The sequence below is a fragment of the Cariama cristata genome, unplaced genomic scaffold (assembly GCF_000690535.1).
Source record: "Cariama cristata isolate BGI_N322 unplaced genomic scaffold, ASM69053v1 scaffold1468, whole genome shotgun sequence".
Classification (NCBI taxonomy): Eukaryota; Metazoa; Chordata; class Aves; order Cariamiformes; family Cariamidae; genus Cariama; species Cariama cristata.
In genome coordinates, this window is record NW_009629247.1 from 448 (window position 1) to 13283 (window position 12836).

Here is a 12836-nt window from a genome sequence, read left to right on the forward strand (position 1 = left end):
CCCCATCAGCCATGTTATTCACCTCACTTCCTGTCCCTTAGGGAACAGAAGACAAGAAAAAGGAATATGAAGGGGAGAAAAAGTTAACAGCTTTCACTTTGCTCAAATACCATGCCATTAATGCAACATTTCAGCAAGTAATGTAAACTCATTATTGTTTAAGCCTCAGAGACCTCTTCCACATAACCTTTGTTTGGGGTGGATTTCCTAGATGGAAGTATGTGCTTGTGTGCTGTGTACTGCATATGAAGCAAGCCTCATGCAGCTTGCCAGTTTATGGACATATGCAAAAAATGACATCAAAGAAAAAGCTTTAGGGAAAGGCCTTATAAAAACCTGAATTTAGTATTTGACTCATGACATAGGCACATGGAGATAAGGAAGTGAATACATAATGCTAAAAGTAACGTCCCTAACTTTGTAAGGTCATGGTCCCGAGGCAAAATAATAGAAAAAAACATCATAGAAAAGCACTGTGGAAAAAATTCCCTTTATTTTTCAAATATGCAAACTATCTTTATTAAGACTGAAACTCACAGCATGAAGAAAAAGCCCTCGGGAATTAACATAGTCAAACTGCCAGAATGCCATGAACACACTGTACAGCACTGATTTGCAGTTATCTCTTTCTTCCTCGGGCAGAGCAAAAGAAGGACCTACAATTTCAGGGCAGTTTTCATGGGCAGATCTGACTCCTGAAACAACGTGTACGTATCACATACATAATGTGACACATGGCCTATCATCTGAAAATCCATTTTTTTCCCCATGGATTTTCTCTGTTAAAATTAATTTTGAAGATATATGTCTTAATCCAAGACCTACTCATGTATGTATGCATTGAGATAGCTCTCCGTTTCATCCCAAATGCTGCCCTTCTCATCATTAGGAATAAATCTGTTTGCAAATAGGAGAAACTTGGAAAGTTTCTGCAAATAGAAGCAGCAGGACTGCAGTAATGAAAAGACTGCGTAAATTCTCAAATACCCGATAATTTAAAAAGACAGTTGATAAAATGATTTAATACTTTCAGTTATCTAGTTCTGAAGGCTGAGTTAGTACAAGGTGACTGTTGTGTTTGGAAAGAGTACAAATACTTTTGTATTCTTAAAGCCTGCCTTCTTGCCAAGTTATATGCAGTGGGGATGTGGGTCCTTGGGATATGCGCAGAGAAGTCAAAGACGAAGTGGAGAATTTTCTCTATACATTGAGAAGTTCTCATTATGTCACCAGCAGGTACAACTCAAAATCGTTATGCATTGAGCTCCTTCCTGGTAAAGCTTGCTTTGGAAGACTCATTACTGGAATGAAGTAAAATAGCCTCTGTTGTTTTAAGGATTAGTTGGGTAAATCAAGGTGGGCATCAAAATGAAGTATGCAGCTTTGCAGAGTGAGAGTTTAGTATTGCCTTTCCTTCTTGGATTAGCAACAAAAAATTTAACTCTGTGTATATGTATGTTTGTGCACTTGCACCCCTTTCATATATAGAGGGGTGTGTGTGTATATATATATATATATGCAAATTCCTGACAATACTTTACTGTTCAGGTAATGTAAACAGATGGATAATCCCAATCATAAACTGGTTAACACCAGAGCTAAAAACAATGAGCTGAATTCTGAAATTCCCCATTGGAGACTGGTTTGCAGTATTTGAAAATGAGGTCTCCACTTGTTTGTGCTCCATTAATCTTGTGCTGAAAGCAGGAAATCACAAACGGCAAGGCTTGGAGTGTACTACTTTGTGGGAACATCTGAGATCATGTTGATGCAATGTGGTATGGAGAGTCCCTTTTATGATAGGTTTACATGTCTGCTAACAGCAACTGAAAATAGGTTGGACTCCTGATGAGTTTTCTTGAAGTATCATTAGGATCCTTCCAGATAGCTTTTAAGAATGATCGGGCTGAAAGGACCCATTGCAATATCTCTAAACCAGAAAGCATGTGCATATATTATAAAGCCAGAAGGGACCCTTATGATCATCTAGTTTGACTGTCTGTATAACCCAAGCCATAGGACTTCCCAGAATTAATTCCCATTTGAGCTAGAATCCAATCCAACAGTCTTTCCTTCCAATTCATCCGTCAGTTGGCTGTTTATATACAGGAAATCTCTTCAGAATTAGAATTCAATGCTTCCTTGAAAAGTTGGACAAATAGTCTGAAAAAAAAAAAAAAAGAAAAACAGTTTGCAGTTCAATATGGACAAATATAAATTACTGTTCTTAGGTAACAATGATCAACTGCGCAAACACAGGATAGGAAATTACTAGCTAGGCAGCAGTTCTGCTTAAAATGATGTAGGAATTACCATGTATTACTACTGCAGTGGAGTCAATGCTATTATGGTGGTGTGAAAAAATAAAGCACTTTATTGGTTTTTATAGGCAGGTCTGTTCTTTATGAAGGTTTAGACTCATGTCTGCTGAGCTGTGTTAATGATAAGCTAGCGCTGTCTTAGCCCACTATAGATACAAGCTAATGCGGTGTATCTTAAAACTCTTTGATTAAGATCCAGTCTTTAGATACAGCCATCTCATCAAAGTAAGAGTCTAACCTCACTAAGATTTAAGATAAGATGAACAGACTTGAATTTGCTGTATGTATGCATCCTGATCAGCTGATGTATAGCATGCTGTTAAACTATGGTAACTTGAACTCTAAAATCTAAATCTTAATGTACATGAAATATTCTTTCCTCAGTGCTCAGCACTAATAAATCTTTAGTCGGATTCTTGTGTCAAATTTTAGTTACTCCACTTTAAGAAAGATGTCGAACAGCGAAGAAAAAGTCCAGAGGAGAGGAACGTGAATGATTATTACCTGTGAGGGTATACAGGGTCTGTTTAGTCTAGAAAGGAGAAGAGCAGACATTATAATAGTATTCATACAAGATAAAAAAATACTGCAAAGAGGAGGACAATAATTTGTTATTCTGCTCACTTGCCCCCTGCTAGAGCAGATCTCTTGTCAGAATAAGCAACCTGCCTCCCATAGTCAGGAAACAGTCTGCTGCCTTAGGGTCTGGAGCCAACTACTACTAAATAGAGCTACAATACACTTCTATTTACCCTGCTTTGTTATCCACTTCTATGTGAGAGAGACACATTTGTCCATTTATCTCAGATTCCCAAAAATCATCCAGCCCATAAAACCAGAATACTCTCCCTAAAGAATGTGGAATGTGGCAGTACCAATATATAATCCTGCAATTCCTGAAGGACCAAAAAGAGCCTCAGGATCTGGCTTTGGACATCTCGAGAAATGTGTTTTAGGAAGCTTTGTTAGTGCTGGGGAGCTAAGCATGGGCAGTTGTGCAGTTGTGGTTGGCAAAGTTTACTCCAGCTGATGTCTCTGAGGTCTTCCTTCTGAGGTCCACTTAGGTGCACCTCTGAGGGTATGGCTAGGGCTTCTGGATGAAAAGGATCAGTGTGGAAAGCGAGAGTAGAGGGGTTTAAGTGATATACTGGGTTTGGAATAAAGAGCAGACCTCAAGTAAAAGCTGCCCAGTTTAGATATTTCAACTGTGCGACAGGAGGCTGCTTGCTGCCATTTCTGAGCTTAGCCATTTCTAAAGCAGGACAGTTACACTGTAATAGCCCCAAAACTCTGGATCCTTTACATCTTCCTGGTTGTGTCTAGCCATTCATTTTCTGGATGTTCATGGACCTGGATATTATGGAGCAAGACCTGCTGGTGCTGTTCACTGGAGTGAGAGATACAGGCTGTGTTCCTGGCCATGCCAGGGAAGGGGGATAGAGCATGGATGAAACAGGTCCCTACTTCTTGCTTGAGTCTCTGAGATGTTTCAGATGTCATGTAGGCTTATGTCCAAGTGTGTTAAACAGAAGCTGAGCTCCATTTGGTAGGAACTGAGAAATTTATCCTGAATGTGTAAGTTTGGGATCTGGCAAACTTGTACAAGTGCTGCGAAGTGATTGGGTACTGCCTATAAAAGATAAGGAGCTGTAGAAAGAGATATTTGGAGGCACGTTCTGGAGCAATGTAACTGAAGGGAAGTCACTTCTGAAAATAGCCAAAGATGAGCAAAGGAACAGTTTCCTTAGGAGTATTATGATGAGGAGTGAAACTGTTTTTTGAGCAGATCTGAGGTGGCAAGGAGTCATTCCTGGCATGGAGGTACCACCCAGCTGCTCAGGTGGGCAAACTGTTCTTAAACTTTGCATTTCCCCTTCTGGTTTCACCAAGAGGAGAACAGTTTGCTAAAGAGAAATGAAGTTAACTGGTGTTTGCCAGAGCTTGGCAGAGGGGAGAGCTGTTTCAGAGGCTGAAAAATGGATATAATAAATTTTTAATTATTGACTGCTTTCACAATCCTTTAGCAGCTTCCACTAATGAAAAGCCTATTGAGCCCTATTTGCACTACCAGCCAGCACAGTAAGCCCTGTCCCTGCTGTACGGTCCCACATTCCTTCAGGACCTGGGTGACTCCAGTATCTGCAGCTGGAAGGGTTGTCAGAGGAGTGAGAAGCTCTCAGGAAGCATCATCCGCCCATCTGCGCAAACACCAGGACTGTGAGCAAGGAGGACACTCTGTTTGTCATAAACACTCTTGCCAGTGAAGAGCTGAACAGGAGTCCTGGGGGTCTCCAGAGATCTCCAGGTGGCCAACACTAAAAGCTTTATGTGTTTGGGGGAAGCCACTGACCAAGTGAAGGCTTTGCAGCTGTATCCTGCAGGGCAGAGTCATCATGGCAACATTTTGGTGCCAGTCCACAGGTGGTGGTGTCACCGACCCACCTTGTCACTTAGCTGTGCTCACACTTTGGCTCAGAAACGAAGGAGCTCCTAGTCCAGCTCATTCGCTGAGTCTTCTTTACTCAGGTCTAACTCTTGGACCCGATAAGAATGACTAAATCAGGCTTTTGTGGAATAAAACTTTCTTTGCAGTTTAATTTTCTCCACTTTAATGCCAGTCAGAAAGAGATGGGGGAGAAAAGGGATCAGGGAAGACTGCATGTGGCAGAGGAGGGAGAAGAGTGTGCATCTTGGAGAGTGGATCTTTCTCTGTCCTTCACTATGGACAGGTTTCAAGTCTTGGCTTTTTACAGCATTAATTTGTACTCTGCCGCCTGATTTCACAGTGCTGTCTGGCTCCTGGGGTGCCTGTGGGTGTTGTTCTGTGGGCAAACCAGGTGGGAGAGCTGCTCTTTCTTCTCTATCACAGAATTACCAAGTTCGCAGTCCTGCGCATCCAGCTCATGCCGGGAGAGATGCTCCACAATGCCAGCCCCCAGAGAATCCCCCAGGACGTTGGTGGTCGTTCTAAGGCGGTCCCTGAAAAATCAGAGAGAAAAATGAAATACAGCTTCTTAGTAACAGCTAAGGGGATGAAGACTCTTTCAAGAAACATCTTCAATGAAACTTTTTCTACTTTTCAAGTAACTCTAATGATTGACACTTCAACATTGACAGGAAAATGACTCCCAGAGAGCCTTCCTTGACTGATGGCCCGGTGCACAGGCTTCACATTCATTCCTGGTCTATTGCATTCCCAGTTTCTCACTGAAAAGTTTTGGACTTGCCACAAAATGAGAGAAACATCATTGTGGTTCCACATGGACGGTTTCCTTTCCAAAGGGCTTCTAAGGCCTTTCTGCAGACTCAGATAAGCCTTGCCACATCAGTTACACTTGAATTGCATTTTGTTTTACAAAGAGCATGGAAATTCTGGTGCAAACCTATGACTTAGTGCTGCTGTAGAGCCAGATTTCCTCAGCATGCACAGTATACACTAAGATAAGGCACCAGATTCTTTGTGCAAATTAGCAAATCTAAAATACCCTTTGCGATGAGATGTTCTCCACAAACACAACTGTACGTAAGAGCTGAAGCTGTCACCAGTCCAGCAACCCATCATATCCTTCAGCGGTAACAACAGATAAGACTTTTGGTATCTGATTGAGACCAACCTTTCTGGGTATGTACAAGAGGTAACCTGGCATCTTAAGAGGCAGGGCTTTTTCCAGCCAAGTCTGTTCTTATGCACAGTTCACAGGAGAAGTGGAGGTGTAGGGCAAGACTCCACTTCCAACTGCTCAGCCATGGCTGGGAGCAGACTTTGGCTACTTTCGCTATAAACCAGCAATTCAAGATACAGAAGAACAGAGGAAATACTGACAGCTTATCCCTGAGTCAGGATTTTGTTGTGTTTGAGAAGACTGAGAGAGCGAGGACTGTGCACAAATGCATTCTTCACTCCTGTTCCTAGGAGCACTCCTGTGCAATCAGTTTTCCCAGGGTTTAAAAGGAAAGAAAGCTGAAATGAAGCAATGTAGCTGACTAGCTGCACCCATCTAAACATTCCTCAACTTTGTACAACCCAGTCTCATCCCACTTTCCATGTTTGGCAGCACAGAACCATCACTCTGCGGTGTGAATTTGCTTATTATAGGCACAACCTGTCCCTGGCGGTCTGGAGATAGTTTCTGGGTACCTTTTAAGATAAAGCAAACTAAGGACATTCTGCTTGGTGACCAGGCTGATCTGCAAGTGACCTCTGATGCCCTGAGTCACTGAAGTACATGGTGAAGACTCCAGCATAGGCAGAGAAGGCTACTGGGCAAAGGTCTCATGGGTACAGGTGTGTTTTAAGCTTAATGATACAGGTTACAGAGACTGCTTTTAGCAGAGACATTGGGAGTACAGACAAACTCTGTAAGCACTGGCAGGGAGTGCACAACAGTGCATGCTACTGAGCAGAGAACTTACAGAAACCAGTCCACAGCGATGATCAGCGTAATGTCTTCAGTAGGCAGCCCGACTGATGTCAACACTATAACCATTGTCACCAGTCCTGCCTGGGGAATACCTGCGGCTCCAATGCTTGCCGCCGTGGCAGTGATGCTGGAGGGCACAGGAAAGCACAGCTATCAGCAAAGGGGAGAAAACAGGTAGTCGCACTTGCAAAAATGTTGGGAAGTAGCTCAAACTCATGATTTACAAAACCCCTTGGCAGCCTTTCTGCCCTGGTCACCGAGCAAGATGGTGACACATGGGACATCAACACAGCAGCCAGGCTGCCACCCTGCCAGACACCCATCCATAACAGACTACACACTGCAGCTCTAGCTAAGGGATGGCCCAGGCCTGGAAATGCAATAAGGGCTCAAGTGGAGCCTCAAAGATGTGGTGCCAAAATCATATGTGCTTCTACACCTGGAGATGTCATACAACCTTCTTTTCCATACTTTTTTCCCCCTCATTATATCTTCTGAGCAAAAGAGGAACCTGACCATACTTCAGATAAGTCAACAAAACTGAAGCCCTTCCTGTAGTCCCAAAACCCTTTCAAAAGTCACCTTATTGTGATGATCTGCCCGAAGTCAAGTTCGTAGTTGTTGACTTGTGCAATGAAGATGGCTGCAAGGGCCTCGTACAGAGCAGTGCCATCCATGTTAATTGTAGCTCCCACAGGCAGAACAAACCTCGTGATGCGCCTGTCCACACCATTGTTTTCTTCCAGGCACCTGAAGGTGATGGGCAGAGTCGCTGAGCTGAAAGGAATTTACAAACCAACATGAATTGGATATATGCTGACTTTGGAAGAGGGACTGAGCCTCTGCCTGGTTTATGACCTTACCCACCTGCTTTTTCACCCTGCCATGTGAGCCAGAGGCCAGAAGCTGCTAGGAGAAAGAACAGTCTAAGCAAGGCTTCCTCAGATATGGTGTATGGCAGTTGCACATTCAGACATGGCTTTCCTTAGGGGGCTGGGGGAAGGGCTGTGCAACCCTGAGGCTGATGATGCTGGTATAACACCAAAAGAAGGTGATTCTGGAGGGTTCAGCATACATAGGACAGAGCCTCAAGACCAAAACTCCTTTTCCAGCTATTAAAAAAACTTGAGCCCTTTCTCACCCCCCTCAGTGCATAAGACAAAGAATGACCCATGTGTGAGAATATAGTTTGCAGAGAAAGCAGAGGATTGTGTCTGAAAGAGAACATGAGCAGGAAAAATGCTGTGTGTTTCAATGTGAGAATGCATGTGGGAGAGACTGTTTTGTGCTTGCCAGGAAATGAATATAGGAATATTGGCACTTAGTGAAAAAACAGCAACCTGCAATCCCTTGCTTTGGCTGTGTTGCATGGCAGTGTGAGTCATTGAACATACGGGTGTTTATGACTTTGCCCAGGCCTCTGGTGAGTTTAATGCCAGCTACATGCAGAATGTGTGCCTGGGAGAGAGAAATGTGCAAATGTATGCGAGTACACGTGTATGAGACGTATGGAATGGAATAATTCTGCAATTCAGTGGGATTTGATATTTGTCCTGACCTCAGCATTTCAACGCTGCAAGGAGAGTCACCACCATGTTTGGTAAGGAGGAATATGGACCACGCACTGATGGTTAGAGGTGGCGATGTGATTAGGGTTCATGAGCAGGGGAGCCAGAATCTTTCCACTCTCAAATGAGATTGGCTGGACCAGTGCAAAAAGCTGCTAGTGCTAGAAATTGTAAGACCACAGTGCTGCATTGAGGGCAGTGGAGTGCTGAGAAGCAGCCCCAGAGTATCCACACCAACCCCAACCCTACTCTTATGTAGCCATCGTACCTTGAGGAGGTGCCCAGGGCTGTGATGAGGGCCTGCAGAAGCCCTGCAATGAATACCCAGGGGTTCCTGTGAGTCACGATGAAGTAGAGCAGTGGCAGGATGCAGAGGGCATGAATGAGGAGTCCAATGATGACGGTGAGCGTGTACATCCCCAGCTGGCCTCCCATCACTGCTAGGTCATCCATCTCCAGGATTTTGCCAGCAATTAAAAACATGATCCCAACTGGAGCATACCTGTGGCAGAAACACAAGGCCAGTGCTCAGAACTGTGGCCCACACTTTCACAGCATCTTTAATGCATGCTGTCTGGACAAACCCCCAATAAGCCAGCACACCAGAAGTGCTCACTAAGCCTAACCATCAGATGATACTGCTCGTTTCTTGTCTGGAAATCCAGAAAGAGATGGGACTTGTTCACCACATGGTTACAAAACAGCTCTTGTTGCACTGTCGGGGACCCCAGCACTCTGTTGTGTGCACAGCTTGGGCACTGGTGGAGGTTTCCTCCTCCTTTTGGGTTCTCAACATGATTCCACAACACTCCTTGTATAATTGATAGGGGAGGTTATGTAGAGGAATCTTCAGAGTCCCTTCCTTTCCTAATAGAGCTTGGGCTGAGAGTATTTTACTGAAAGGCACAGGGAAGTACAAGAGAAACAGAGAATCGGGGAGTAAAAGCATGAGTATCCTATAGGCTCTGGAATATCAGCCTTGCTATCTTCAGACATTCACATTTAGGGAATAGGAACATACAGGGAATCCATATCTAGTGTAGCAAGGACTGGGCACACCAACACCTGTGAAAGCAGCCGTGGCTTATATAAAAACCCATTTTGAGGTACACTGCTATCCTTTCCATTCCTTATGACTTTTTCCCCCTTCCATAACAAGGCATCTGATGAGCAGCAGTGAGGCTCCACAGAAAGGAAGCCATAACACAGACATGGAGAATATCATGGGCACTAAACTAAACATGGACAAATAACTGGACCAAAGAAAATCCCAGCTCCACGGCCACACCTGTCAGGGCTGGGCCCCTACAGCTCAAGAGCTCACATGCAATTCATGCACAAGGCTCAGAGGTCCACATGCCAAACTCCAACTTAGCCTAGGAGGTTTGGAAAAGTTTCAGGAAAGGATTTCACAAATATTTCATTTCCTCTGACCTTCTTCTTAGAAGACATCCTTGGCTGCAGCTAGTGGCCAGATCTCCCCAGGAAAAATAAGCTCCTGGGAGATGGTCTGCAGACTGTGGTTTCAGGAAGGAGTGCTGGGCTGCAGCTGACAGTCCTGCCTCCAATATGAGCAGGATTTTGTAAGTCGGAGGTCTCTCCAGACACTACCTGCTGTATGCGCACAGTCAGTTTCCTGAGCATAACCGATGTTCTATACATCAACACCCTGCCTTCCTTCACTGTAAGGGGGAGCTGAGGGAGTGGGTGTTGAAGTCACATTGAAATTGTCTCTGAGAGTAGTGTGCAGGTCTGCTTGTTCCACTGTGCCCTTGGGCAACTCTTACCTCTTCTTAGGAAAGCAAGGCCCCAAGTTCTGGCTCATCTGTGCAGGAAAAGAACCCAGAGGGGCTGAGGCTCCTCAATGCTCTGCTATAAGTTCAGGGTTGTTCTTCCCCTTTGTGTCTTTCTAAGCCCTGTCCCCCTGTGCTCAGGATGTTGCTTTGAGATACAAGGCTCTGACTAGAAGACCAGGGGAAAGACGCTGGATCTAAAATGGGAGAGAGTGCAGAGCTGACAGATCCCTTCCCTGTCAGACATTTCCATGTATTCTGCCAGCCCCACATCTCTCCTTTCTCATGGTACCTACTACAAACTCCTATTTAGACCTTGAGCGCTAGATGAGTAAAGAGCTTAAAATAACAAGATTTGGCAAAATGCTGCCTTCCAGAGAAGACTTATCTCAGCAATGCCTTGCTTATTTGGACCATGTAGCACAGGCAGCCTTACACAGGAAGCAACAACCAGCTGAGCTCAAGAGGAGTCGGGATCTGGGAGACTTCAAATTGAAAGGCAGTAACTTTGAGTTGACCTTAACCCAGCTCAGCTCTCAGAGCTAATGCATACAGGTGCCACCCTGAGTAGCAGGAAAGTGGCAATAGGTTATTGTGGTTCATAGCTAAGTCAGACTCCTGGAACGTAGCTGGAAGGAAAGCTTTTGGTGGGAAAGCCTCACACCCTAGCCCTGTTGATAAGGCTAAGAGATCTTCCACTCCAGCTCTCTGGTCTTCCAAGGATGTTTCCAGCAGCCTCAAGGAAAGCAAGTGCTGGTGTACCTGATATTTCTAAGGTAAAAACAAAAAACAGGAAATGAAATGTGAACAAATATCCCATCCAGACTTTTCCCTCCAGCCTGATGGAGCCAAAGGAGAGCTGTGCCCATCTGCTTTTCCTGTGCATGTTATCCTTAAAGCTACCCCACTTCTCATCAGGTCAGTGGAAACTGCACCTGCAGACCTCCTGCTCCAACCGGCCGTGCTCCTCACCAGATGATAATGGCCACCAGCCTCATGATGGCTTCGTTGAGGCAGTTAAAGAACTCCCGCAGGGCCCGTCCCTTCTGCTTCATGCTGCCGATCACCAAACCGAAGCACATGGAGAACACTACCAGCCCCAGCGCGTTCACCCCATTGGCTGAGCCTGGGATGGGAATGACTTCTTCAAAGGTCAGCACCTCGGAGACGGTCCCCAGGGCATGAGTGACGTTCTCCAGGATGCTGGTGAAGTTCTCAGGCATAGGGATCTGAGTGGTTGTCACACCTGGTGTGACATTGCTGCTGTGGAGGACGGTTCTGGTGAAGACCCTGGTGCTGTACTGCGTCTTGTACTGAAAAGACACAGATTATCAGATGCATTCACAGGCCCTGGTTCAGGAGCTCAGGACAACATGCTAGGTTCTTGCATCCCTTCCTAAAGAGAGTACTGCAAGTTCCTGCTGGCCTGTGTGGTAAACTTGTCTTGTCTGTTCTCAAGCTCCCTAGCTTAGTGCTTTTATCAAAAGGTTCATAGAACTCAAGGTCAAAAGGGACCACTGGAACATCTCATATCCCTAGGACTGAGATATTCTGACTTCTCTGATAACCCTTTATGCTGCTTCCAAGGGCACTAACACTACAGAAGAGACAAATCCTTGGAGAGTCTGCTCCCATTTCACTGCCAGTGCAAGCCTTGCTACCTGAAATCACACAAACACTTCCTGACTCTGAGTGTGGGATGGGATGGAGGCTGAAGCCCCCATAGATGTAGACATGTAGAAGCTGTAGACGGACAGCTTGAAAAGCTTGCATGGAGGATGCTGTAATACAGACTAATGACTGCAGTGCCTCCTGCAGCAGTCAGACTTGGGGAAGTGTGAAGGCAGTATAAGGCAATTGCTATTCCACCCCTCAGAGAAGTAGGCTGGACCATGGTCTAGGGCACAGGGTGCAAAGGAAAGTGATAGGCCAGGTGGGACTTCATACCTGTTTGAAGCAGGCTTCTACCAGGTTGGGTGGGAACATATTCCTGCAGTAGATAAAACAAGGAAAGAGTTATTGTACTGTTTGACTTGCAAGAAAACATGGGCTTCTTGGCCAAGGCCTCTGTCCTGAAGCAGTGTCTCAGGTCACAACTCTCACAAAGCCAGCTCAGGCTACAGAGCAGAGGGTGGGAGTATGCTCATCTGGAGCCAGGCACCCTCCAGCATCCTTTCAGGCTCCCGCTGCATCTTTTCTGACTCCAGAAGGTTGTATTTCAGGTATATGGAAAGAGACTACACACATACAGCACTGGGATATGGGTACATTGTAAAAGCATCATCAAACCCAATTGAACCTTGAAACAATACCATATTACAATTTTTAATATACTGCCTTGCTCTCAGCCTCGTCTCTACAGCTGTTATTTGAGCTCTCTGTTATTTTGTACCTCAGAAACATCGCTTCATACCACTTGAGATGGTACAGCTTTGCAATTCACTGTGTAACATCACAGCAAGGGCAGGAAAGACAATGTCTTGGGAACCTCTTCCTCGGTGTCCTTCGGTCAGTGAAGATGGATGTTTGGAGTAGCCTTTGCTTGGTGGATTTCTGAAGGGCATGCAGTCATTGATAGTTTTCATTACTTGTTTTGCTGAGCATGCCTTGGCCTCTTGCATTAATACCTCTAACAGGAGGGCTGAACTCCAGTGCTCCAGGCCAAGCATTTAAAGCCAGTTAGCTAGACTGAGCTAGAAGTAGTAGGTTGGGCAAGACTTAGCCATAAACCTC

General features: G+C 45.1%; 1 protein-coding gene across 1 annotated transcript in view; it reads right to left on the reverse strand.

The window, feature by feature from the left end:
* Positions 1-5101: 5101 nt before the first annotated feature.
* Positions 5102-12836, reverse strand: part of LOC104165441 (excitatory amino acid transporter 4-like) — a 21081-nt gene continuing 13346 nt past the window's right edge. Inside the window, exons 5-10 of the mRNA XM_009705080.1 lie at positions 12051-12093; positions 11076-11416; positions 8579-8812; positions 7325-7519; positions 6735-6869; positions 5102-5300 (exon numbers count right to left, since the gene is read on the reverse strand). Of these exons, the coding sequence (XP_009703382.1) occupies positions 5102-5300; positions 6735-6869; positions 7325-7519; positions 8579-8812; positions 11076-11416; positions 12051-12093 (1147 nt within the window). The remainder of the gene's footprint in view (positions 5301-6734; positions 6870-7324; positions 7520-8578; positions 8813-11075; positions 11417-12050; positions 12094-12836) is intronic.